The following is a 24,419-nucleotide window of genomic DNA, read 5'->3' as shown; positions in this document are numbered from 1 at the left end:
TTAAAAAACTAACTATAACATAACAATAGAAATAAAATTATAGGTTAGTTAAAATAAATAAATAAATAACATTTTCAACATAAAACATTTATTAAATAATAATAATACATGAATAATAGAAAAATGTATAACAAATTGAACATGTTATAAGTATAATAGTAACTATAATAATAAAATAATAATATTATAGCATATTGTGCGGTTTGGATTAGATTGGATCGGTTATAAAAAGTAGATCCGAAATCTGATCCAATCCAGCGATTTGCAAAAAATAAAATCCAATCAAATCCGAATTAATGCGGTTTTAATCGGTTTTCGGTTTGAATCGAATTAGATGAGCGATTTAATTTAAATTGGTTTAGATTTGAACACCCTAAAAGATAGTGGCACGGACGAGAAACAACAGGGTAGCAAAGCCAAAACACAATGTAGTACAGAAGAGGCTGAGGTTGACTCGGTGGCGAGGAAGGGCAACAGGGGGCGCAGCGAGCGGCAATGCACAAATTATCTTTTAAGGGTTTTGGAAAGTAAAAACTTGGGGGGTAATTGTAGAATTATAAACTTACAAATATTTTTAAACATTACCAATTCAAAATTTAGAAGTAGAAACATGACACAAACAACCTCGAACTAGCTTGATGCTATTCTCACTCTCTCAGGTGGGACCACTCTTCAACTCATCGCATTCCATTTTACCATACTTCTCTTGATTGCAAGAATGTTGTCACTGTTCTCATTCTCACGAATCATGTTAAGGTATGCTCTTCTTCAAATCCCAAATTCTGTTCCCCACTCCGCTCTCCGTCTTTGCTTCCCTTCAACTTCATCCCTACACTCTCAGTCTCAGCCCCAATCACTTGATGAAGCTGTTGATTCCTTTACTCGCATGCTCTCTATGCGTCGCCCTCCATCCATCATTCAATTCACCAAGATTTTGGGATCTCTTGCCAAGACCAACCATTTCCCCACCGCCATTTCCCTTTTTCAGCAACTTATTTACTTTGAATATCTTAATCAATTGTTGCTGCGGAATGGGTTGGATCACTCTTGCTTTCTTTGCTTTCGCAAAGATTTTCAGGAGTGGTTTTCAGCCTGATACCGTAACATTGACAACAATCATCAAGTGTTCAGAAAGATCCCACGGCATGGGATTGTTCCTAATGTCGTAATGTACAGCGCAATTATTGATAGCCTCTGCAAGGTTAAACTTGTAAGTCCGGCTTTTCATTTATACTCCGAAATGCTTGCTAAGGGAATTTCTCCCGATGTTATCACCTACAACACTCTAATTTATGGATTGTGCCTTGCGGGCCAACTTAAGGGAGCCATTGATTTACTAAATCATATGATGCTGGAAAACATTACTCCAGATGTTCATACCTATAATACTTTGATCGATGGACTATGCAAGGAAGGAAAGATCAAAGATGCTAAGAATGTGTTGGCTGTGATGACAAAACATGCTGTGAAACCAAATGTGGTTACTTATAACAGCTTAATGGATGGGCATTGTTTGGTTAATGAAGTAAATAAGGCAAAATTTGTATTCAACACAATGGTCCAAAGTAGAGTGTCACTTGATGTTCAAAGTTACAGTGTCATGATTAATGGCTTGTGCAAAAGTAAAATGGTTGACGAAGCCTTGAATCTCTTTGAAGAAATGTGTCGTGAGTACTTGGTTCCAAATACGGTAACTTACACCACTCTTATTGATGGCTTGAGCAAATCAAAGAGAATCTCTTGTGCTTTGGAGCTTCTTGTTGAGATGCATGATAGAGGTCAACCTGCTAATGTAATCACTTACAATTCCTTGTTGGATGGGATGTTTAAAAACCAGCAACTTGACAAGGCACTTATGTTATTCAATCAAATGAAAGAGAGTGGCATTGATCCGGATATATATACATACAACATACTTATAGATGGCCTGTGCAAAAGTGGAAGAATTAAAAAGGCAAAAGAGATATTTCAAGATCTTTACATTAAAGGCTATCTTCCAAATGTGTGGACATACAACATTATGATCAATGGGCTTTGCAAGGAGGGTCTGCTTCACGAAGCATTGGCACTCATGGCAAAAATGGAAGACGATGATTGCTTACCAGATGCTGTGACTTATGAAACAATGATTCGTGCTTTATTTGAAAACGGTGAAAATGATAAAGCGGAGAAACTTCTTCGTGAAATGATATCTAGAGGCCTATTGCAACGATAAAAGTAGATGAGATTCTTCTTGTTAGACCACAAAATGTTGTTTGTATCTCTTTCTTTTTAACTTGTGTTTTGTTACCATCTTCTCGATCATCTTTCGATTCCATATTAATGCTTTTAGATCTTCACATGATTGTGAATCTTTATTCTGCTCTACCCACACCTAAGTGTTTTCTTTGTCATTGCTTTTTTCGTGGCAGTTTCGGTGACTAGATGGCCGTTATATGTGGCTTGTCGGATCTATCATTATTTCCTTCTTCTTCTTCTTTTTTTCTTGTAATCATATATGTGCATAGATGTAATTTATCCCTAAGCTGAAATGGTTCTGATTTCATCATTCAAAGGGAATCACATGTTAGTTGTGAAGCTTCCCTGCACTCTTATTGTCTTTCAATCTTTTCATTTCCCCCACATTTAAAGTAAACTCCCATGCAGCTGCATACTGGCTGATGTAGCCTTAGATGAAATCTCAAATGTTATTTTGCAAACATCTTCTCATTTTTCTGTGTTCATGCAGTTATACCTGAGGCATATTGTAGCAAAGCAATTAACATGACAAAAAAGGTAACTGATTTTCTTGTTATATAGAGTAAATAAATTTTGCTTTTAATTCAAGGTGCAAATATCAGTGGGTAACAAAACCAAGCTTGATTGAACTACTATTGATTGGCATATATGGAACACAGGAAAGAAGAGGCAGAACAATTGCTCTCCTCAAGCCCCAGCTAAGAAGGGTAGCACATCAGCCAGGGGGACCACCTGCTTAGTTTCGTCCACAAAGGGCAGCCATCCTGCCAAGTAGAAGGAGATGGTCAATAGCAGTCAAACAGACCTGTCTGAAAGCATGCATATAAAGGAACCGCGATTCAAACTTCAAAGCCAAAGGATTTTGATCAAACACCAGCCTCTTGCACAATCTCCAAGCACCCCAAAGAGTAGCAAGAAACATTTGCACAGGTTAATGCTCACAAAAGTTGGAACGCTTCATCATCAATTGCATGTTCCCATATAGTCATGTTATGAAAAATAATAAACCTATAAACTTTACAATAAAATGAGAAATTTTGGTGATATACTCGAGCTTTTAAGTTCGAATCTCATTATAGTTAAAATATTGTGTAAAGAAACAATTATATAATCAATCTGATTTTAATGAAGTTTATTCACTTCTTTTTGTCATACTGATCTTACAAAGACAAGTTGCATGCGCATATTATGTTTCAAGATTAATAATGGCTTATTAGATTTTATCATGGTAATTTTATATGATAGGAATTGTTCAGTAGAAAGTATTTTCATTTGTTAGCTGAGCTAAACTTGTAGGTTGATAGCTTGATAACTTTCATCTTTATGCTGGCTTTACCATAGATCAAATGATTCATTTGAAACGTTCTTGAAGTTATCATGAAAAACATTGTTCCATTTGTTTGTTTGTTTTCTTTTTTCAGAAAAAAAAAATCGACATTAAAAATTTTGAAAAAAAGGCAGTTATCATTTGTTTTTTGAGGGGTTTTCTTTAACGTAGAATAGAAAATAACTAGTTTTTCTATAAAATAAAAAATAAAGTATATAAAGAACTGAAAACAGAGGGTTCAATTTGAAATATTATTACTAAAATTCGTGGCCGAAAATAAGATAATAAAAAGATTACTAAATCTTTAGTTTTGGCAAATTTTTCAAGTAGAAACAAATCAACAATTAAAGAAATCGAATAAGCTTGATACTACTCTCACTCTCTCAGGTGGAAGCACTCTTCAATTCAACACATTCCCTTTTGTGATACTCCATTGATTGCAAGAAAAGAATGTTGTCATTGTTCTCATCCTCACCAATCAAATTAAGGTATGCTCTTCAAATCACAAATTCTGTTCCCCATTCTGCTTTCCGTCTCTGCTTCCTTTCAACTTCATCCCTACACTCTCACTCGCAGTCCCAATCACTTGATGAAGCTATTGATTCCTTCACTCGCATGCTCTCTATGTGTGGTACTCCATCCATCATCCAGTTCACCAAGAGTAGAGTTTGAAGAAAAGTTCTCAGAAATTGAAAATGAGAATCAAGCTAGAATTAAAGTAGCAGAAGAAGGACAACTAAAAGCAACACAACTTCAAGAGAAAAATTATAAATTGATGCAGACACAGGGAAACAAACTTGTGAATCTCAAATTTCCAAATTCAGTATCACCCTACTACACTTACATACATACAAATATGTACCAAACTAAGAATCTATTGTTTCTCAAACACAATGAATTTATATACTTTTCATCATCATTTAGTTATAGTCACCATGAAATCAATTGATCAACTACCTATCCACATCATTTAGTTATAAATTCATTTTGTGTTTGAGGAACAATAAATTCTTAGTTTTTATGTATTAGAAAGCATGTAAGTTTAGTAGGTAAATACTGAATATTACTGGGTTAGAGTACACAAAATGAGGATATTATTGTTCATTTCCCTAGCATGCACATATGCAGTTGAGCGGTGTTAAGGTAGTTGGAGGCAGGTGTTGTGCAGCTGTTTGTGTAAGATCAAGCTTTGCACTTTTAGTTTCGTTCCATTTATATCTTTGTACCCTTTATTGCTGAGATTGTTAATTTGTCCATTAGTGGCATTTATTTTTGTAATTAAAGATTGATTAATAAATATGATGATAGTTGCTGAATGACAATTTTAAGTGCATTTAGGTGAGGGAATGATGAGGTGTTTATGTGAATCCATTGGTGGACATCACATGCTGGGGGAGCGGATCCTCTCCAGTGAATAAAAAACTGGATGGTGTGCAGTGTTTAATCTAACCATTCACCACATTCTCTCTCTTATTTATTTTTGGTCCCACTATTAAAATCAAAGGTGAGAAATTACACTGTATTTTGTCAAGTGTTGAAAAAACTGGAGAGGATCCATTTCCCACATGCTGGTGCTGGAATTGACATATAATTGATAGTGGATGCATTGCCTTAATTGATATTGGCCTATTTTACTGCAGCATATTGTTGAGACAGCAGGGGTGTTCTATTGAAATGGTTTCTTTGATACCCTATCAACCAATGTGATATGTAGGCAAAATATGTTAGTTCTGGACAGACACATTAACAGAAGGAATATAATATCGGACGGAATTAATCGTTAGGGATCGCAATATCATTTTTCAATTGACGAGGGGACAAATGAGAGTTAGCAAAATAGTTGGAGGTCGAGATGAGATTTTACTCAATATAGAATTACAAACTTATGAAAATGAAAAGCAGAGAGTACAATTTGAAATCTTACTACTAAAATTTGTGGCCTAAAATAAGATAATAGCAATGTTCTAGAAATCGGATCGGACTGGTCGGTCGAACCAGTTCAACCAAAAACCGACGTGAAAAATGGTCTGATCTTTTTCCTAAAATTGCCAATCTCCAAACTGTTCAGAAATCGCTGAATCAGTCGATTGGACCGGACCAAGAACCGATTGGTTCTTGTGAAACAGCATTGTTTTTGTTATTCAAAAAACAAAAAAACAAAATCCCCCACCCCATGCGAGTCCCTAACCCGGTTAACCCCCTCCCCCCCCTCCCACACCCCTCCTTCAATACACACTCACCAGCAAGCCCTAAGGTTGCATTTGTTTATGAAAACAGGACAAGACAAGACATTGGGAACAAAACATAAAGGATATAGACACAAAATTTTGTGTTCTTGTATTCTGTTAGGTAATAAATTAGAACAAATTATGAAAATCCAATTTATTCACATTTTTTCATTCAAAAAATTTATGACGAAAAATATCATAATAAAAAAATATAATTATGAAAAATCAACAAGAATAATGAAAGAAAAATGAAAAATAAGTTGTGTCCCTTGTTAGTGTCTCTGTATCCTTACTGTCAGGATGCACACAAAATATACTAATTCAGTATCTCTGAACACATTGTCTCTGTCCATGTCTCCTTTGTCAAACACGATTTTGTGTTTCTATGTCCCTGTCTAGTGTCCTGTCTCTGCAAACAAACGCAGCCTAAAGTTCCCCAAAGTTTCCAAACCAAAAACCCAGCTTCGTCAATGGAACTGCCGCCGCTGTCCACGGTTGTCGGCATCTCCGTGGCCTCCTCCTTCCTCCCAAACCCATACGGCCAGACCTTCTCTTCTAGCTCAGCACGTCGTCCATTCCCCCGGTGACTTCGCTGTTCGAGGCATCCAGCTACTGCGCTGTCATGTCACCGTCGTGTCTTCGTCGTCTCGCCGTCGTCGTCATGCTGCCAATAGAAAGTTAGTGACACTGTTTAGCTGTTTTCTTTTATGTTCTGTTGAGTCTGTTTCAATGTTTTAATTTTGAATGTTTCTTATTAGTGATTTGTGATTTTTGAATCTAAAATTAATTAAATCATTAATTTTAAATGTGAAATTGTGAATGGATTAATGAAAATAAAATAATTGATTTTGTCCAATTAAACACGCTCATTGAGAGAGAATCAAGAAGCAAGAAAAGATCAATGGCGTCAAAGGGTGTGTCTGTGAAGGGTTAATCGTTAGAGGCTACAATGTCATTTTTCAATTGATGAGGAACGAAATAAGAGCTAGCAAAATAGTTAGAGGTCGAGATAGAATTTTACTCAATATAGAATTATAAACTTACGAAAAATGAAAAGCAAAGGGTTCGATTTGAGATCTTATTACTAAAATCCGTGGCCTAAATAAGATAATAGAAGACTAATGATTTGGCAACTTTGAAAATTTTAAAGTTGTGTTTAGTATGCATTTTTATTTGTAATTTTTTTATTTTTTAGATTTTGTGAAGAGAAAAAGTAAAAATAATGAAAATAATAAAATTCTATTTTCTATTTTCACTTTCTGTTTTTACTTTATTTTTTACAAAATTCAAAAAATAAAAAACATTAAAAATAAAAACAAAAAATAAAAACGCAAACTAAATCCATCCTTAATTTTTTATGTCTTAATAGTATAAAATTTTACACATACATCATTAAAATTAATTTATTTTCACAATTCTTTTTGGTGTTTGAACAAAAATTAAAAAAACTAAATAACAAAAGAAAGACATATAGAAAACCTCGATAACTCAAACAACATTTTGATCTTGGAAAAGAACTTCAACAATATTTAGAAGAGGATCAAACTACTCAAAGTACTCACTCGAAGCTCTGAGATTTGCTATCAGATCGTTCACCCTATTTTCCTCTGAAAATACTAGACTAAAATAAATCTTCTATTCCTTGCCAAGTATTTTATGATTACGCACCACTAGATCTCCATCTTCCCTGTCTTTTGAAGCATCAGGCTCACTTTGAAACGTAATAAATGCTTTTTTTTAAATCTTATGAAGCACTGATATTTTGTTGAGTTGTCGTGTTCGCGTGTTAAATATATTTCGGATACAACACTCACCGACATGTATGTCTGCGGTGTTTAAACGTGTCTTAATAAAAAATAAAAAATTTTTTTTTGGACACACCTACACACACTTAAATACCATCACGTATAAGCCTGTCTAGTCTTAACATATATTCTTAAAATAAATTTAGATATAATATATATTATTATTTATTAAAACAAAAAATATTTTAAATACTTAATATAATTAAAATAAGACATTAAAAATTTTAATTTATATTTTAATATTAACAAAATATTAAAATATTATTACGATTTATCTAAAAAATACTTTATATTTTATATGTATACGTGTCCTCGTATCATCTAAAATTTTAAAATTCGCATGTGATATATCTCATATTGTGTCGTATCCCGTATATGCATGCATCATAGTTAAATCTATTTGGTACACAATCTTCTTTAAAGTTTAAACCACACTCTACACTAAAACCTTTCTTTTCACATTGTAAAAAGTTCAGATCTAAACATATTTACATAAATAGTTATCTAAAAAAAAATAATATCCTTGCGTAAAACATTTTATATTCTCAATCCTTCCAAAAAAGAGTGGAAAGTGGAAACAATTAAACAAATAACCTCGAACAAGCTTTGATACTACGCTCACTCTCTCAGGTGGAAGCACTCTTCAACTCCGCATTCCATTTTACCACCATACTCCTCTTTGATTGCTATAATGTTGTCATTCTCACGAATCATGTTAAGGTGTGCTCTTCAAATCCCAAGGCTCTCTCCTTATTCTGTTCCCCACTCCGCTCTCCGTCTTTGCTTCCCTTCCACTTCATCCCTACACTCTTCCTCTCAGTCCCAATTACTTGATGAAGCTGTTGATTCCTTCACTCGCATGCTCTCTATGCGCCCTCCTCCATCCATCATCCAATTTAACAAGATTTTGGGATCTCTTGCCAAGACCAACCATTTCCCCACCGCCATTTCCCTTTTTCAGCAATTGCAAGCCAGGGGAATTGCGCCCAGCATATTTACTATGAATATTTTAATCAATTGTTGCTGCGGCATGGGTCGAATCACTCTCGCTTTCTCTATATTGGCCAAGATTTTCAGGATGGGTTTTCAGCCTGATACCATAACGTTGAATACACTCATTAAAGGTCTTTGTCTATGTGGTAATGTTGAAAAAGCACTACACTATCATGACAGAGTGCTGGCTCATGGATTTCAGTTTAATCAAGTCACTTATGGGACCTTGATTAATGGACTCTGTAAGACCGGACACACATCTGCTGCTATTCAACTGTTGAGAAAGATCCCACGGTATGGGATTGCTCCTAATGTCTTCATGTACAGCGCAATTATTGATAGCTTGTGCAAGGTTACTCTTGTAAGTGATGCTTTTCATTTATACTCTGAAATGCTTGCTAAGGGAATCTCTCCCGATGTTATCACGTACAACACTCTAATTTATGGATTGTGCCTTGCCGGCCAACTTAAGGAAGCCATTGATTTACTAAATCATATGATGCTGAAAAACATTACTCCAGATGTTCATAGCTATAATACTTTGATCGATGGGCTATGTAAGGAAGGAAAGATCAAAGATGCTAAGAATGTGTTGGGCTTGATGACAAAACATGGTGTGAAACCAAATGTGGTTACTTATAACAGCTTAATGGATGGGCATTGTTTGGTTAATGAGGTAAATAAGGCAAAATTTGTATTCAACACAATGGTCCAAGGTAGAGTGTCACTTAATGTTCAAAGTTACAGTATCATGATTAATGGCTTGTGCAAAAGTAAAATGGTCGATGAAGCCTTGAATCTCTTTGAAGAAATGCGTTGTAAATACCTGGTTCCAAACACGGTAACTTACAACACTCTTATTGATGGCTTGAGCAAATCAAAGAGAATCTCTTGTGCTTTGGAGCTTCTTGTCGAGATGCATGATAAAGGTCAACCTGCTGATGTAGTCAGTTACAGTTCCTTGTTGGATGGGATGTTCAAAAACCAACAACATGACAAGGCACTTATGTTGTTCAATCAAATGAAAGAGTGTGGTATTGATCCAGATATACGTGCATACAACATACTTATGGATGGCCTGTGCAAAAGTGGAAGATTCGAAAATGCAAAAGAGATTTTTCAAGATCTTTCTATGAAAGGCTATCGTCCAAACGTGTGGACATACACTATTATGATCAATGGATTTTGCAAAGAGGGCTTGCTTCATGAAGCATTGGCACTCTTGTCAAAAATGGAAGATAATGGTTGCTTACCGGATGCGGTGACTTATGAAATAACCATTCGTACTCTGTTTGAAAATGGTGAAAATGATAAAGCGGAGAAACTTCTTCATGAAATGATATCTAGAGGCCTATTGCAAGGATAAAAGTAGATGAGATCCTTCTTGTTAGACATCACAAAATGTGGTTATTACCCGGTGTTAGAAGGTCCTTTTTTTTAACTTGTGTTTTGTTACCTTCTACTTGATCATCTATCCGTTTCATATTGATGCGTTTATTTCTTTAAATGATGGCGATTCTTTGTTCTGCTTTAGCCACACTTAAATATTTTCTGTGGCATTTTCGGTGTCTAGATGGTTGTCATGTGTCTTGTGCGGATCTATTGTTATATCCTTTTCTATTATATTTGTGCACTGATATTGATTTCATCATTCAAAGGGACTCACTTGTTAAGCTTCCCTGCAGTCTTGTTATTGTGTTTCAAATCTTTTCATTTTCCCATGCAGAAACATACTTGGTGATGTAGCCATCTAATGTATTTTGGATCAAGTTTCCAAAGTTACTTCGCAAACATCTTCGCATTTTCTGTGTTCATGCAGTTGCGTGTAAGGCTATACAAATGCGATTAACTTTGACAAAACAAGATATTGATTTTCTTGTCATATAGAGTAAATGAATTTTTCTTTTAATCTAAGGTCCAAATATACATGGATAATGAAAATCTAAGCTTTGATTGAACTACTGTTGATTGGCATACATGAAACAGTTTGCTTTTTAATATTTGAAGTATGTGTCCACTTCATATGAAGCTCCATCTAACTTTTTCACATTCCGGTTATTCTATATTTATTTGGATCTAATAACTGCATCTTATCATTTATAGATAAAAATGCAGAATTAGAGGCAAGAACCTGATACACATGTTTATGGATTTAGCTTTTTTTTTCTCTCTAGTATTTCAAAGTTTCCTGTTAGATTATGAAGTCTGATTTGCTAAAACACTCTTGGACTTTCCTTGTAGTGTATGGGTTGGAATTGATGAAGTCTCAGCTCAAAGTTGCTGCTGTTCTTGCTATTAGGTTGCTCTGGATTCAGCACTCATTTTGTGGTTAGTGGCACCATCCACAATACATTTGGTTTAGTTTAGTAATCATAACTTGTAAACCGATTAGTAATTTACTCCCTAATTGTGTCACTAGAAGGATACCTTGTTATTAATGATATTTAGGCACTTGTCTTTGATATAGTAAGAAGTAAAAAGTGCATTGTTTTAGTGATTTATTAGTTTACATAGGTTTTCTACTTAGTTGTTGCTTCTTCTTGTTTTTGTTAGCAGACGAACCGAACGAGACTTGCCTAAACAAGTGGAAATGTAGATTTTCTTCTTTCCGAAAGTTTGTAATTGTGACTAGTAAGCATGCAATGCTTTTTATGTGTTCAACCTTTATGATATATGCTTTACCTACTATGCAGATGCTGAAGATAGTAGTGAATCATTATGGACATGCATATGTGATACCAATGATTTCCCTAAAGTGGCAGTTGGTGGCTGTAGCTCTAGTTATTTTAATCCGGCAACTGCATCTAGGGTATCTTCCTTTTTCCTTTCTGCTTCATTCTGCTAGTATGGCTTTGCATACCATAATTTGATACCCTTTGCTTAATTTTTGCTATGTAGATTTAAATAATGATTTGAAACCCTTTATTTTCAACCTATTTGATTTCATGGTGACTATAACTAAATGGTGATGATCAGTATATAAAATTATAAATTCATTTTGTGTTTGAGGAATAGATTCTTAGTCTTTATGTATAACTATATAAGAAAGCATGCAAGTGTAGTAGGTAAATACTGAATATTACTGGGTTAGACTACACAAAATGTGGATATTATTGTTCATATTGGATTGAAAATTTGAAATGGCTTGACGTTCACAAGTTCATTTCCCTGGCATGCACATATGCATTTGAGCGGTGTTAAGGTAGTTCGAGGCAGGTGTTGTGCAGCTGTTTGTGTAAGATCAAGCTTTGCACTTTTGGTTTCGTTCTATTTATATCTTTGTACCCTTTATTGCTGAGATTGTTAATTTATCCATCACTTGCATTTATTTTTGTACTTATTGATTAATAAATATGATGATAGTTGCTGAATGACAATTTTAAGTGCATTTAGGTGAGGAAATGATGAGGAGTTTATGTGAATCCATTGGTGGATATCAAAGATTGAAAGAGTGTTAAACATCACATGCTCCTGCTGTTGCAATTGACATATAATTCATGGTGAAAACTCAGATGCAATCGACTTCACGTGAAGTTGATAGCTGACAATATTTAGATGAAAATTTAGTCAAATCAGTCAAATCATCTAACGGCTCTCATGATTGTTCAATATCAATATAGGCTTTTAATTCTAAATTATTTGGGGGTATTCACTAGGATCAATTTCACATCATCTTGAGTTTTCTACTATTTAATTAATAAAATCCTAAGCTATGGTCTAAATAGAATAAACTGTTCTTTAATGGTTTTGCTAAAAATGTTTTTCTTTCATGTATGTTAGCCCGCAAAATACAAGTGTTACAATGGATAAACATTCGTTTCTAATTAAATATTTTTGTGAACTACCAGCCTCATTTTCCTCAATTCCATTTCTTCAGTTGTTATACAATGCTCTCTGGATGAAACTGCACCTCCTGCAATTTTAAAGACTAAAACTTTAGTCTAGACTTACCAGTTAATAAAAGCATGAACAATCATAATCCTTCAATGCTAGAGAGGAAATTCTCTCTTGTACATTCACCTTTTCAAACGTCAAATTCTTAATTCTGAGTTTATCTTAAGATGAATTTTATGGTACCCATAATGGGAGTCACTCGGATAAGGACAACTAAAATGTCTTTTTTTAAAGATGGTTTTTAATAATTAAAATTTAACACATATAATCGATTAAATCGTGTTATTTTTGTTAAAATTAAACTAGGCAAATTGATTTGAGCGAGAAAATGGTAAATCAAATTTTGAACTGGTCTAAATTAATATTATTTTTTATAAAAAATAATTACAATACCCTTATTATAAAAAATGATTAAAATACTCCTATTATATATATATATTAATTCTGAACATTCTAAATCCAAACCCTATGACAACAGAAAAATAAAAGACTAGAATTTAGGATTCTCAAAATTAATATATATATAATAGAAGTATTTAGTCATTTTTTATAATAGAGTATTGTAGTCATTTTTTATAAAAAATAATATTAATTTAGACAAGTTCAACATTTGATTCATTATTTTAGTGGCTCCCACCTATAAATTGGTACTTAATTTTTGTCAAACTTGCCTTTTATATCAAATTATAAATTTTAAAAAATTATTTATTTATATACTTTTCAAATTAAATATTAATTTTTAACCTTTTTCAGCAATTTAAGCTCCACCTTTTAAATACCATAGCAATCACCTTAATATGCAACACTCTTGAGTGAATTTCAGCAAAGAATGATAAATCTTTTCCTTGATTTGATAAACAATCCCCCCTCCCCCCCCAAAACATAAAACCAAAAAGGAGTAGGATTGTTATATGTATGTTTATACTTCTTGTAATGAGTAAGGTCATTCTTAATCCAGGTTGTCACCTCTAATTCTTTATGAGAAAAAAATAAAAAATATCATATTCAACCACAAGGCTGTGATAATGAAAGAATTAAAAATGATAACCGGGCAGAAAAGCTAAAATAATGACACAACTCAATTTTGAGTAAAGAGAATGCAATGGCTAAATGGATGGCTAATTATACTAATGCTAGTGAAAATAGGAAGTTACAAACAAATCATAAAACAAGAATTGAATTTTGTAAATAAAAGTAGTGAATTCCTACTTTGTTAATCCGGAAAATGCTCTATCTTTTCCTTTCGCATCATAATACACAGAAGAACTTACATAACAATTAGTCTAGCTAAGAAATTTACATCAACAATTCATTAATAAACACGAATTGATATTATGTCATTCTCAATATACTAATTGACCTTGAAGAAGCTAAATGACAAGATATTGCAAAATTATAAAACACTTTAGAAGAAATGCAAGGTCAGCTAGATGAAGGCAACAAAACTAACAATTGAGCAAGCACTACAGTAACTAAATAGGATTCTGTTTTGGACAATACTAAGCTAGAGTTACTAGCTAGTAAATAAAAGTGAGGAGCTAGAGGTAAGTATAAACTTCGGTCTTAAAATGGTTTGTTTTATTTTCAGAGAGAAACGGTGAAAACAACAAAAATTATTTTAACTTAAAGTTCCAATACATTTTGCAGATAAAATTTTCACCCAAGAAATTATATTATATTTTTAAATAGTATAATTTAAAAAAGGAATTATACTTTTAACTTTGTTTCCAAGAAGAATGTTATGTCATTTGTTACTCGAAATTTAAATTACAAAAAATAGAAGCAAATGTGGGGAATGAAAATTATAAAAGGATTTCCCATTAAATAAAATTGATGATTATTTACAGAAGAATAGAATTACAGAAGAATATAAATTCCAATCCAACATGAACAATATCAAATTCAGTATCTGCCTACTACATTTACATACATGCAAATATGTACCAAACTAAGAATCTATTGTTCCTCAAACACAAAATGAATTTATAACTTATCATCGTCATTTAGTTATAGCCACCACGAAATCAATCGATCAACTACCTATCCACATCGTCAAAAACAAGACGTAATTTTTAACTACAAGAACTTCATCAACACTCCATGTAGTTTTCATAGAAAAAGCGAAAAGAATGGAACCTTGATGCGTTTGGAGTAGGTGGCAGAGGCAGAGGCGGAGGGAGAAGGAATAAAGTCAGAGTTGGTGGCGAGAAAGAGAAACAGGGCGACGACAGCGACACACATTGCACAAACAGCGACGACGGAAGAAGACAGACTGCCGAAAACGTCAAGAACCCTAGCAGAATCACAAATTATGTTTAAGGGTGGAGAGGGGAAATTTGGAAACTAAAAATCGTAGGGGTAAATGTAGAATTACAAAAAATGAAAACAGAGGGTTCAATTTGAAATTACTAAAATCCGTGGCCTAAATAAGATAACAAAACTACAAAAGTAGAAACAATTAAATAAATAAGTAAATAACCTCGAACAAGCTTGATTCTACCCTCACTCTGTTGGTGGTTGCAAGAATGTTGTCATTCTTCTCATTCTCACGAATCATGTTAAGGTATGCTCTTCAAATCCCAAATCCCTCTCCTTGTTGTGTTCCCTACTCCCCTCTCCGTCTTTGCTTCCCTTCAACTTCATCCCTACACTCTCACTCTCACTCTCACTCTCAGCCCCAATCACTTGATGAAGCTGTTGATTCCTTTTCTCGCATGCTCTCTATGCGTCACCCTCCGTCCATCATCCAATTCACCAAGATTTTGGGATCTCTTGCCAAGACCAACCATTTCTCCACCGCCATTTCCCTTTTTCAGCAATTGCAAGCCAGGGGAATCGCTCCCGACTTATTTACTTTGAGCATCGTAATTAATTGTTGTTGCGGCATGGGTCGTATGACGCTTGCTTTCTCTGTATTGGCCAAGATTTTCAGAATGGATTATCAACCTAATACGGTCACATTGACAACAATCCTGAAAGGTCTCTATCTCTGTGGTAGTGTTGAAAAAGCAGTGCGCTTTCATGACAGACTGCTGGTTCATGGATTTCAGTTTAATCAAGTCACTTATGGGACCTTGATTACTGGGCTCTGTAAGACCGGACACACATCTGCTGCTATTCAAGTGCTGAGAAAGATCCCACGGCATGGGATTGTTCCTAATGTCTTCATGTACAACTCAATTATTGATAGCCTTTACAAGGTTACACTTGTAAATGATGCTTTCCATTTATACTCTGAAATGCTTGCTAAGGGAATTTCTCCCAATGTTATCACGTACAACACTCAAATTTATGGATTGTGCCTTGCTGGTCAACTCAAGGAAGCCGTTCATTTGCTAAATGATATGATTCTCATAAACATTACTCCAAATGTTCGTACCTATAGTATTTTGATCGATGGGCTATGCAAGGAAGGAAAGATCAAAGATGCCAAGAATGTGTTGGCTGTGATGACAAAACATGGTGTGAAACCAAATGTGGTTACTTATAACAGCTTCATGGACGGATTTTGTTTGGTTAATCAGGTAAATAAGGCAAAATATGTATTCAACACAATGGCCGAGAGTAGAGTGTGTCCTAATGTTTGGAGTTACAATATCATGATTAATGGCTTTTGCAAAAGTAAAATGATCGATGACGCCTTGAATCTCTTCGAAGAGATGCGTCGCAAGAACTTGGTTCCTAACACGGTAACATACAATACTCTAGTTGATGGCTTGGGAAAATCAAGGAGAATCCTTTGTGCTTTGGAGCTTCTTGAAAAGATGCATGATGGAGGTCAACCTGCTGATATAGTCACTTACAGTTCTTTGCTGGATGCTTTGTTCAATATCAAACAACATGACAAGGCACTTATGTTATTCAATCAAATGAAAGAGTGTGGCATTGAACCAGATATGTATACATACAACATACTTATAGATGGCCTGTGCAAAAGTGGAAGACTTAAAAATGCAAAAGAGATTTTTCAAGATCTTTCCATTAAAGGCTATCGTCCAGACGTGAGGACATACACTATTATGATAAAGGGGCTTTGCAAACAGGGCCTACTTCCTGAAGCATTGGCTTTCTTGTCAAAAATGGAAGACAATGGTTGCTTACCAAATGCTGTGACTTATGAAATAATCATTCGTGCTCTGTTTGAAAGAGGTGAAAATGATAACGCGGAAAAACTTCTTCGTGAAATGATATCTAAAGGCCTGTTGCAAGGATAAAAGTTGGTGAGATTCTTCTTGTCAGACATCACAAAATGTTGTTTGTATCTTTCTTTTTAACTTGTGTTTTGTTCTCGATCATCTTTCGATTCCATATTAATGCTTTTAGATCTTCACATGATTGTGATTCTTTATTCTGCTTTACCCACACCTAAGTGTTTTCTTTGTTGTTGCTTATTTTATGGCATTTTCGGTGACTAGATGGCTGTTATATGTGGCTTGTCGGATCTATAATTATTTCCTTTTTTATTTTTGTAATTATATATGTGCATTGATGTTAATTTATTCTTAAGCTGACATGGTTGTGATTTTCATCATTCAAAGGGAATCCTTGTTAGTTGTGAAGCTTCCCTGCACTCTTATTGTCTTTCGATCTTTTAATTTCCCCCATATTTAAAGTAAACTCCCATGCAGCAGCATACTAGCTGATGTAGCCTTAGATGAAATCTCAAATGTTATTTTGCAAACATCTTGTCTTTTTTCTGTGTTCATGCAGTTATACCTGAAGCATATTGTACCAAAGCAATCAACTTGATAAAAAAGGTTACTGATTCAAACTTCAAAGCCAAAGGATTTTGATCAAACACTAGCCTCTTGCGCAATCTCCAAGCACCCCAAAGAGTAGCAAGAAACATTTGCACAGGTTAATGCTCAAAAAAGTTGGAATATTCTATCATGAATCGCATGTTCCCATATAATCATGTTAAGAAAAATAATAAACCTATAAACTTTACAATTAAAATGAGAAACTTTGGTGGTATATTCGGGCTTGTAAGTTCGAATCTCATTAAAGTTAAAATATTGTGTTAAGAAACAATTATGTGATCAAATCTGGTTTTAATGAAACAATTATGGTAATTTTATACGATAGGAATTGTTCAGTAGAGAGTATTTTCATTTGTTAGCTGAGCTAAACTTGTAGGTTGATGGCTTGATAACTTTCATCTTTATGCTGGCTCTACCATAGATCAAATGATTCATTTGAAACATTCTTGAAATTATCATGAAAAACATTGTTCCATTTGTTTGTTTGTTTTCTTTTTTCACAAAAAAAATCGACATTAAAAATTTTGAAAAAAAAGGCATTTATCAATTATCATTGTCTTTTTTTTATTTTTATTTTTTTTAAGGTGGAAATAGAAAATAACTAGTTTACAAGGGGAAGGAGTAGCAGAAAGCCATTGGATTTTATTCAGATGCCATTAAAGATGAGGAATGATGAGGAGTTTATGTGAATCCATTGGTGGATATCAAAGATTGAAAGAGTGTTAAACATCACATGCTGATGCTGCTGCTGCTGGAATTGACATATAATTCATAGTCGATGCATTGCCTTAATTTGTTGTTGTTAGGTGTATTGTGTTTCTGTAGTGTCTCTGCAACGGCTTTGATTGGTTCTTGTATTTGTAATGCTTTTTCACTCATCTCGATGGCTTATTAGGCGAAATGCTCTTTTGTGAAAAAATTATAGTTAAAGAATTATGTTGGAGATTAAGTATGATTTGGTACGGTTTATATATATATATCTTAGTAACATTTAAACGTTATATATTAAAAAAATTACATTTGATATTTTCAATCAGAAAATGAATGAAGTTAAAAAGTATGGTTCAAAATGATCTACATTTCGCATAATAGGGGAAAAAGAGAAAATAAAAATGAATTGATTTAAGAAAAATAAATTATTGAATAAATTAATGAGAAATGATTCAGTAATTTGACTATGAAAAAAATAAAGAAATAGTAAGAATATTAAATAGTGTCTTCACTAGCCTAACAATTTGTATGCTATGCTTCTATCTTGTTCTTACGTTTAAAATAAGGTATGTAACAAGTCGATTGTGCCATTAACTTAGTAAGATCACGAATACTATTTCCTTTTTGGTATTTTTTTTTAAAATGGTGAAACACAAGGATTTTTTTAATAAAATAAAATCATATTAACTCTTAAATATTTTTTTAATTTTTTACCGTTTTAAACATTCACTAACAATTTCGTAAGCAAGCTTTATTATAGACATGGACTGCAGTATAACCTAAAAATCTTATAGTGCACACACTGAGCAATGGCGGTAGATGTTACTATTGCGTGTGAAATTGTCACGAAGGATTGTCTTTCATCTATTCTTCTTTCTTTCTCATAAAGACAAATTCTCCAAATGACTACTGAATGTATAGTTGTTGTTGTTTATCTGAATGCAACAATATCACGTAAAGATGATGGTGCACATTTTGAATGCAGTGATTCTATTGTTATGCATACTTGGTGATTGCATTCGTTGATAGAACTTAAAAGTTCGATATTAGTCAACATAGGAATTCTTGGAATTAAGCATGTTCGAAAAATTGGGTATCGGTACATTTCATTGGATGCCATAAGGATTAATCAATATAAGGTATTGTGCTTAAAAGATGATGATCATCATGTGCGAGTTATGTTCGATTGTCATGGAAAGATTATGATTGAACAAGTGATGAAACTTTACGTTGAGTTGGTGGATGTTGGCAATAGTTCTTCTTCCTTACTTGCAGCAGTCCCAACTCCCAACAGATTGTGTAGTAGGAACAAGTTAGGTGGAAAGAACCGAATTCCACACAAGAATTCAGTCTTCTCTCCAAATGATGAATCTAATGTTAATTTGGTTTCTGAAGAGTTCAAGTAAGACAAGGAGTGAGTCCAATCTGATTTTGATAGTAATAGCAATGATATAGAGTTTGTCCCAGAAACTCAACATATATTGCCACCACCATTACCACTTCCTAGCCGAGCCCAAGTTCCAAAGCCATTATTCGACATTGGACCTAGATGCTATATAAGTGAAGCCGATGCCTTTTGGTTAGGGGGCGGTCACGACTATAAAACAAATGGGAGCATGGAGCTGAGGGTTGGCCATAGATTTACAGTAGAGAGTCTGTTCTCCTTGCCATCAAGAACTACAATATTTGTTGGAGTGTAGAGTATCAGGTGGTTGAATATGATTATTTGAAGTATCATTGTTAGTGCAGAGAGTATGTTGTAGGTTGTCGATGGAGCATTCGGATTGGATATTGATAAAATCTTGGTTATTGGGATGTTCATAAATACGAGGCTATGCACACGTGCTTGATGTCAACAATTTCTCAAGATCATTCAAATTTCAACAGCAACCTTATCTGCAGACTTATCTTTTCCATGATAGAAAGTAAATTTTTTAAAATTTTTCATATGTTTTTGGAAGAATGGTTACATGTTTATCACGTTATTGTTGTAAGATTTCTAAAAATAATTGACATATTAATCAATTAAGTAATCCTTCCGTTCCGATTAGGGTACTACATGGGTCAAGGGATAATGGAATAGAGCTATAGATTTAAGCTGTCGTACAGGAAAGTTTATATGGCAAAGCAAAAAGCAATTGCTCAAATCAATGGGGATTAGGAAGAGTTGTACAACCAACTTCCGAGGTTGCTAAATGTGATTGAGCAATGTTTGCCTCGTTTAGTTCATGATATCAAGCTTGTGCCACATTATGAAGGCATGCTTCGAAACTTTGGTTCTATGCAGTTTGATAAGGTATTTTGGACATTTTCTCCCTACATTGAAGCCTTCAAGTATTTTAAACCTCTAGTATCTATTGATGGCACACTTTTGTATGGGCGATACGAAAGGGTTGTTAATGGCCATTGCACAAGACGGCAACTCAAACATTCTTTCCATTGCTTTTGCATTGGTTAAGTCAGAGTCAATAGAGTCTTGGTCATTCTTTATAAGGAATTTGTGACAGCATGTGACTCCCTAAGAAGATAGTCTTGCCATATCTGATAGAGCTAAAGGCATACATGCCGCAATGGAAGAAGAGGGTAGTGGATGGCATCCTCTAGGGGAATATCATGCTTATTGTATCTGTCATATGGATGCTAATTTCATGAATCAGTTCAAGTGTAAAGAAGAAAAACGAGCCTTGATTAATGCAGCATATTCCCCAAATGAGGAGCAATACTTGGCATACATGAGAGCACTAAGAGATCTCGAATCGGAATTTGCAACGTGGACAAATATGTTTTGCAAAGAGGTATGGCTGGCACACTGTGATTCTGGCCGAAGATTTGGCCACATGATTACCAACTTATCTAAGTGAATCATCAATATTGTGCTAAGGGGGACGTGTAACCTTCCCGTCGCAACCATTGTTCAGTCCACGTATAATCGTATATGTGGCTGCAAAACTTGTTTGTTAGGAATGGCCGACAAACATTTGCTAAACTTAGTCGGGGTAACGTGCTTTCATATTACCTGATAAAAAATGTTCAAAAAAACATGGATGCTATTCCCAAGATGGCCGTGAATGTAATCTTTTTGCTTCCTTTTCTGATGTCGAGGAAATGGAGTTGGTTGATGCATTTTACCCATCCACATTTAGGGTTTATTTAGACACTAATAGTTGCGACTGCTAGCTCTTTCAGGCTATCCATTATCCATGCCATCATGCTCTAGTGGCATGTACTTTTGCAAGACTCGATTAGACCATGTTTGCTCATCTAGCATATCGCATGGAGAGCCTGTTCAAGGTATATGAAATGTAGTTTTCACCTATCCCTAATGAGCAAGCTAATGCCCGTGGGGCCTCTTGAGGAGCATCATCCAACAACACATGTAATAGGTGACTGTTGCGTCGTGACAAGAAATGACTACAACACATTTGGGACTACCATGTAAAATAGGCTTGCGAAGGTCGTAGGTCCGTCGTGGGTAACACTATCGTCTATCGCAGAGGCTCGAAACGGTCTCTCCATGAAGAATATCACAATGCAAGCTCCGTCGACCACCATTCATCCTTTAGTCTGAGGGTCAAGGTAAGTAGCCCATCAATGTTTACTAGTAGCTCGGGTATATGTTGTGCATCCCTGAACTGTCGAATAACTCGATTTGGGTGATAGAACTTGAGAAAATGAAAACAGATCAAAGACACTACTGTAGTATGTGTCAGCTTTTCTTCGTTACTACGCACCCATTGAGGAATGATATCGTACAACAGCTGTATGTCATAAGGTGTCCACCAGAACTACAAAGAACATACACATATATATTTAAGTCAAATTAGTAATGAGCATAAGTAAACATAATTTACTAAGTTCTCTATATGTAAACTTAAGTACCCTATCATAAAGGACCAAGTCCAATTGCTGCCTCCATTGCAATAGCCTCTAACTCATGTCATCTCTATATTGTTGTGGCGGCCCAACCAACCTACAGATGCAAAACAAAACAATATGTTCAATCACAAAATAAAAAAATAGCAGCTACAAGAAAAAGCATTGTAAACATATAGACCTCGCAGCTAATGAAAAATCACTGATAAATCCATATTTTATGATTTTTTTTTGTTTGAAAAGAGTGGATTTTATCAACTTACCTCGCATTTATTCTTTGAAATTGCATGTTTTTGTGAATCTCTTCCTAGTATTGCTTAATTGTGAATCACATGTTTTTTATGCTTAGAATTGCAAATTTTTAATTCACTTTTCTCCCATTCGATGCCTTGATATGTTTCTTTGAGTGATTTAAGATTTTGAAGGTAAGCATAACTTGAAAAAATAGAGGAAAAGTATGCAAAGTGGAAGAATTCATGAAAAAATGACGGATTTGTAAAGTTGTCAATCCTGACCTCTTTGTACTAAATTGATCATAACTTGAGCTATAGAGGTCCAAATAAAGCAGTTTCAGTGGCATTAGAAAGCTAACATCTGGAGCTTCAAAATAATATGCATATGTCTATAGTGGACATTGAGTTTAAGTGTGCATACACACCATTGTGTGTGTACGCACGCGTTTGAGCACATGCCTCATTTAACTGTGCACATGACCCGCGATTTCTAGCCCGTTTTGGGCTCAATCGAACTCATTTCTGATGCTATTGAACCAAGGATTGAAGAGGGATGAACCAAGGAGTGATAGTGGAGGTTTTTATTATGTTTTAGGTGATTCTAGAAAGCGAAGCTCCAACTTCTCTCTAAAATTTAGGGTTTCTTAGCTTAATTTCTCTCTAGTTTTAGCTTTTAATCTTGTTTTAGTTTAGTTTTCTTTACATTCTCATGTTCTAGCATCTTAATTTGTCTAGTTTTTCTTGTTAATTTCTCTATTTTGCTACTCTTTAGTTTATGAATTCTTGTTAAATTTTTGTTTCCTTTAATACAATTTTGATATTTTTCATATTATTGATGCTTAATTGAATTGTTGTTTTTGCTTTCTTGAGTTTGGTAGTTATAGCTTTTATGATTCATGTAATTTATGATGTTTTTCTTTTATTCTTTCCAAGTGTTTGATAAAATCTCTTTTAATTATAGAGTTGATTTTACACTTTTGGCTTGGGATTAAGGACTTAGGTGACCTTGAGTCATTCATGTCCAATATTGATTGGTAATTTAAGGTTGTTAGTTGATTTTGTTTCCACTAAGCTAATTAGTGAGTTGGTTAGAATTTCGAGAAGAAGATCAATTATGCCTATTTGACTTACCCTTGATGTTAAGGTTGACTAAGTGAGATTAACTCTTCATAATTGTCATATTTATAGTTAATGACTAGGATAGAAAACCTTGACTCTCAACCCTTGTCAAGACCTTTTTTAACATTTGAATCTCCTTTCATTTTCTTAATTAAATAACATTTATTGCTTCTTTATTTTTTTACAATTTAACTTTTTGTCAATTGCTATTACACCCCCCTTTTCCCTCATATCCAATGATACGCACACCTCACTTTATCCATGGGAGAACGATTCGGGACTTAAAACTTTCGATTTTTATTAATTTGAATTGTGACAATAATTTAAACTTTGATTAGGGTCATTTGTTGATTTGGAACTATACTATTGACGGGGCAATTCTTTTTAAAAAATTCTAAACCGATATTTGACCTTCATTATCCACCAAGTCCCTACCTTGAGGGCATCAATCCGAAAATCTGTGGTAATTCTAAAATGGCATAAGTGGGATGCATCAAGCTAAGTCACCCATTGATAGCCATGCATAAAGAGTGGTAGGTCCAAGCGAGCATAGGAGAACCCCACGAGTACTGCATGCATCTCTCAAAATCAACAATCAATAGGATCCATCTAGCATGTACGATGCCACTAGATTTATCTGTCATCGGTAACCCACCGATCAATCTAAATATGTAATAATGTGCATAGTGCCAGAGTACATCTGGTGCAGCGTCAGCAGGCAACTGTATCAGACGAGCCTTCAACCATGTTATCTTAATGGCGAAAGGCTCGGCATACCGCACACCCTGCCACGGCTCTTGATGCAGTGACTATGCTTAGGGGTAGCAAGCGAGGAAGCCCGCCCCGCCCCGCCCCGCCTAGTGAGGCAATCCTAGAATTCCACCCCACCCCGCCTAACTGCGGATTAATCCCGCCAAAGCTCATCTTTTTTTTTTTTTTGTAACTATTAACTACTAAATAATATATATAATTTCACAACCATATTAATAAATTTATAATTTCTAAAGACATAAAATTATTTTTTTATATTCACAAATATTAAAGTCTTTGTAATTATAAGTATCTAATAAACATAATTATAAACTAAGTTTTCATCCAAAACATAATTATAAATATTGTCTCCAAAACAAAATAAACATAATTATAAATATTGTCTCCAAAGCAACATAAACATAAACATATTCCAAAGCACTCAACTTTCATCTTCATACTCTTGTAAGTTGGGTTGGGAAAAGTTG

The 24,419-nt window shown here is 34.4% G+C and overlaps 3 protein-coding genes across 11 annotated transcripts; all 3 read left to right on the top strand.

Annotated features, from left to right (window-relative positions):
• Positions 1-548: 548 nt before the first annotated feature.
• LOC148566036 (uncharacterized) lies at positions 549-2,215 on the top strand. The gene has a single exon (XM_088488049.1). It carries the CDS (start codon positions 1,169-1,171, stop codon positions 2,213-2,215), a length of 1,047 nt encoding a protein of 348 aa, XP_088344175.1. The 5' UTR covers positions 549-1,168.
• Positions 2,216-8,183: 5,968 nt separating this feature from the next.
• Positions 8,184-12,432, top strand: LOC148566035 (uncharacterized). Of its 7 annotated transcripts, none has more exons than XM_088488045.1 (5): positions 8,184-10,018; positions 10,318-10,416; positions 10,833-10,919; positions 11,285-11,400; positions 11,985-12,432. In XM_088488045.1, the coding sequence occupies exon 1, from the start codon at positions 8,290-8,292 to the stop codon at positions 9,955-9,957; it is 1,668 nt and encodes a 555-aa protein (XP_088344171.1). In that variant the 5' UTR covers positions 8,184-8,289; the 3' UTR covers positions 9,958-10,018; positions 10,318-10,416; positions 10,833-10,919; positions 11,285-11,400; positions 11,985-12,432. The 7 variants fall into 7 exon arrangements, with proteins under 7 accessions (XP_088344171.1, XP_088344169.1, XP_088344172.1 ...); XM_088488043.1 differs by adding an exon at positions 11,148-11,183 and having other exon boundaries at positions 11,285-12,432; XM_088488046.1 differs by adding an exon at positions 11,145-11,183 and having other exon boundaries at positions 11,285-12,432.
• A 2,456-nt stretch (positions 12,433-14,888) lies between these two features.
• On the top strand, positions 14,889-18,192 carry LOC107644199 (uncharacterized). Of its 3 annotated transcripts, none has more exons than XR_015883478.1 (3): positions 14,889-16,705; positions 17,196-17,342; positions 17,830-18,192. XR_015883478.1 is itself a non-coding variant. In XM_088488039.1 (2 exons), the coding sequence occupies exon 1, from the start codon at positions 15,011-15,013 to the stop codon at positions 16,697-16,699; it is 1,689 nt and encodes a 562-aa protein (XP_088344165.1). In that variant the 5' UTR covers positions 14,889-15,010; the 3' UTR covers positions 16,700-16,705; positions 17,196-18,192. The 3 variants fall into 3 exon arrangements, 1 of the variants encoding a protein (XP_088344165.1); XR_015883479.1 differs by having other exon boundaries at positions 14,962-15,048; positions 15,161-17,342; XM_088488039.1 differs by having other exon boundaries at positions 17,196-18,192.
• Positions 18,193-24,419: the final 6,227 nt, after the last annotated feature.

This window comes from Arachis ipaensis, chromosome B5 (assembly GCF_059453495.1).
Source record: "Arachis ipaensis isolate K30076 ecotype BB chromosome B5, ASM5945349v1, whole genome shotgun sequence".
Lineage (NCBI taxonomy): Eukaryota > Viridiplantae > Streptophyta > Magnoliopsida > Fabales > Fabaceae > Arachis > Arachis ipaensis.
This window is presented reverse-complemented; position numbering and strand designations above follow the sequence as displayed.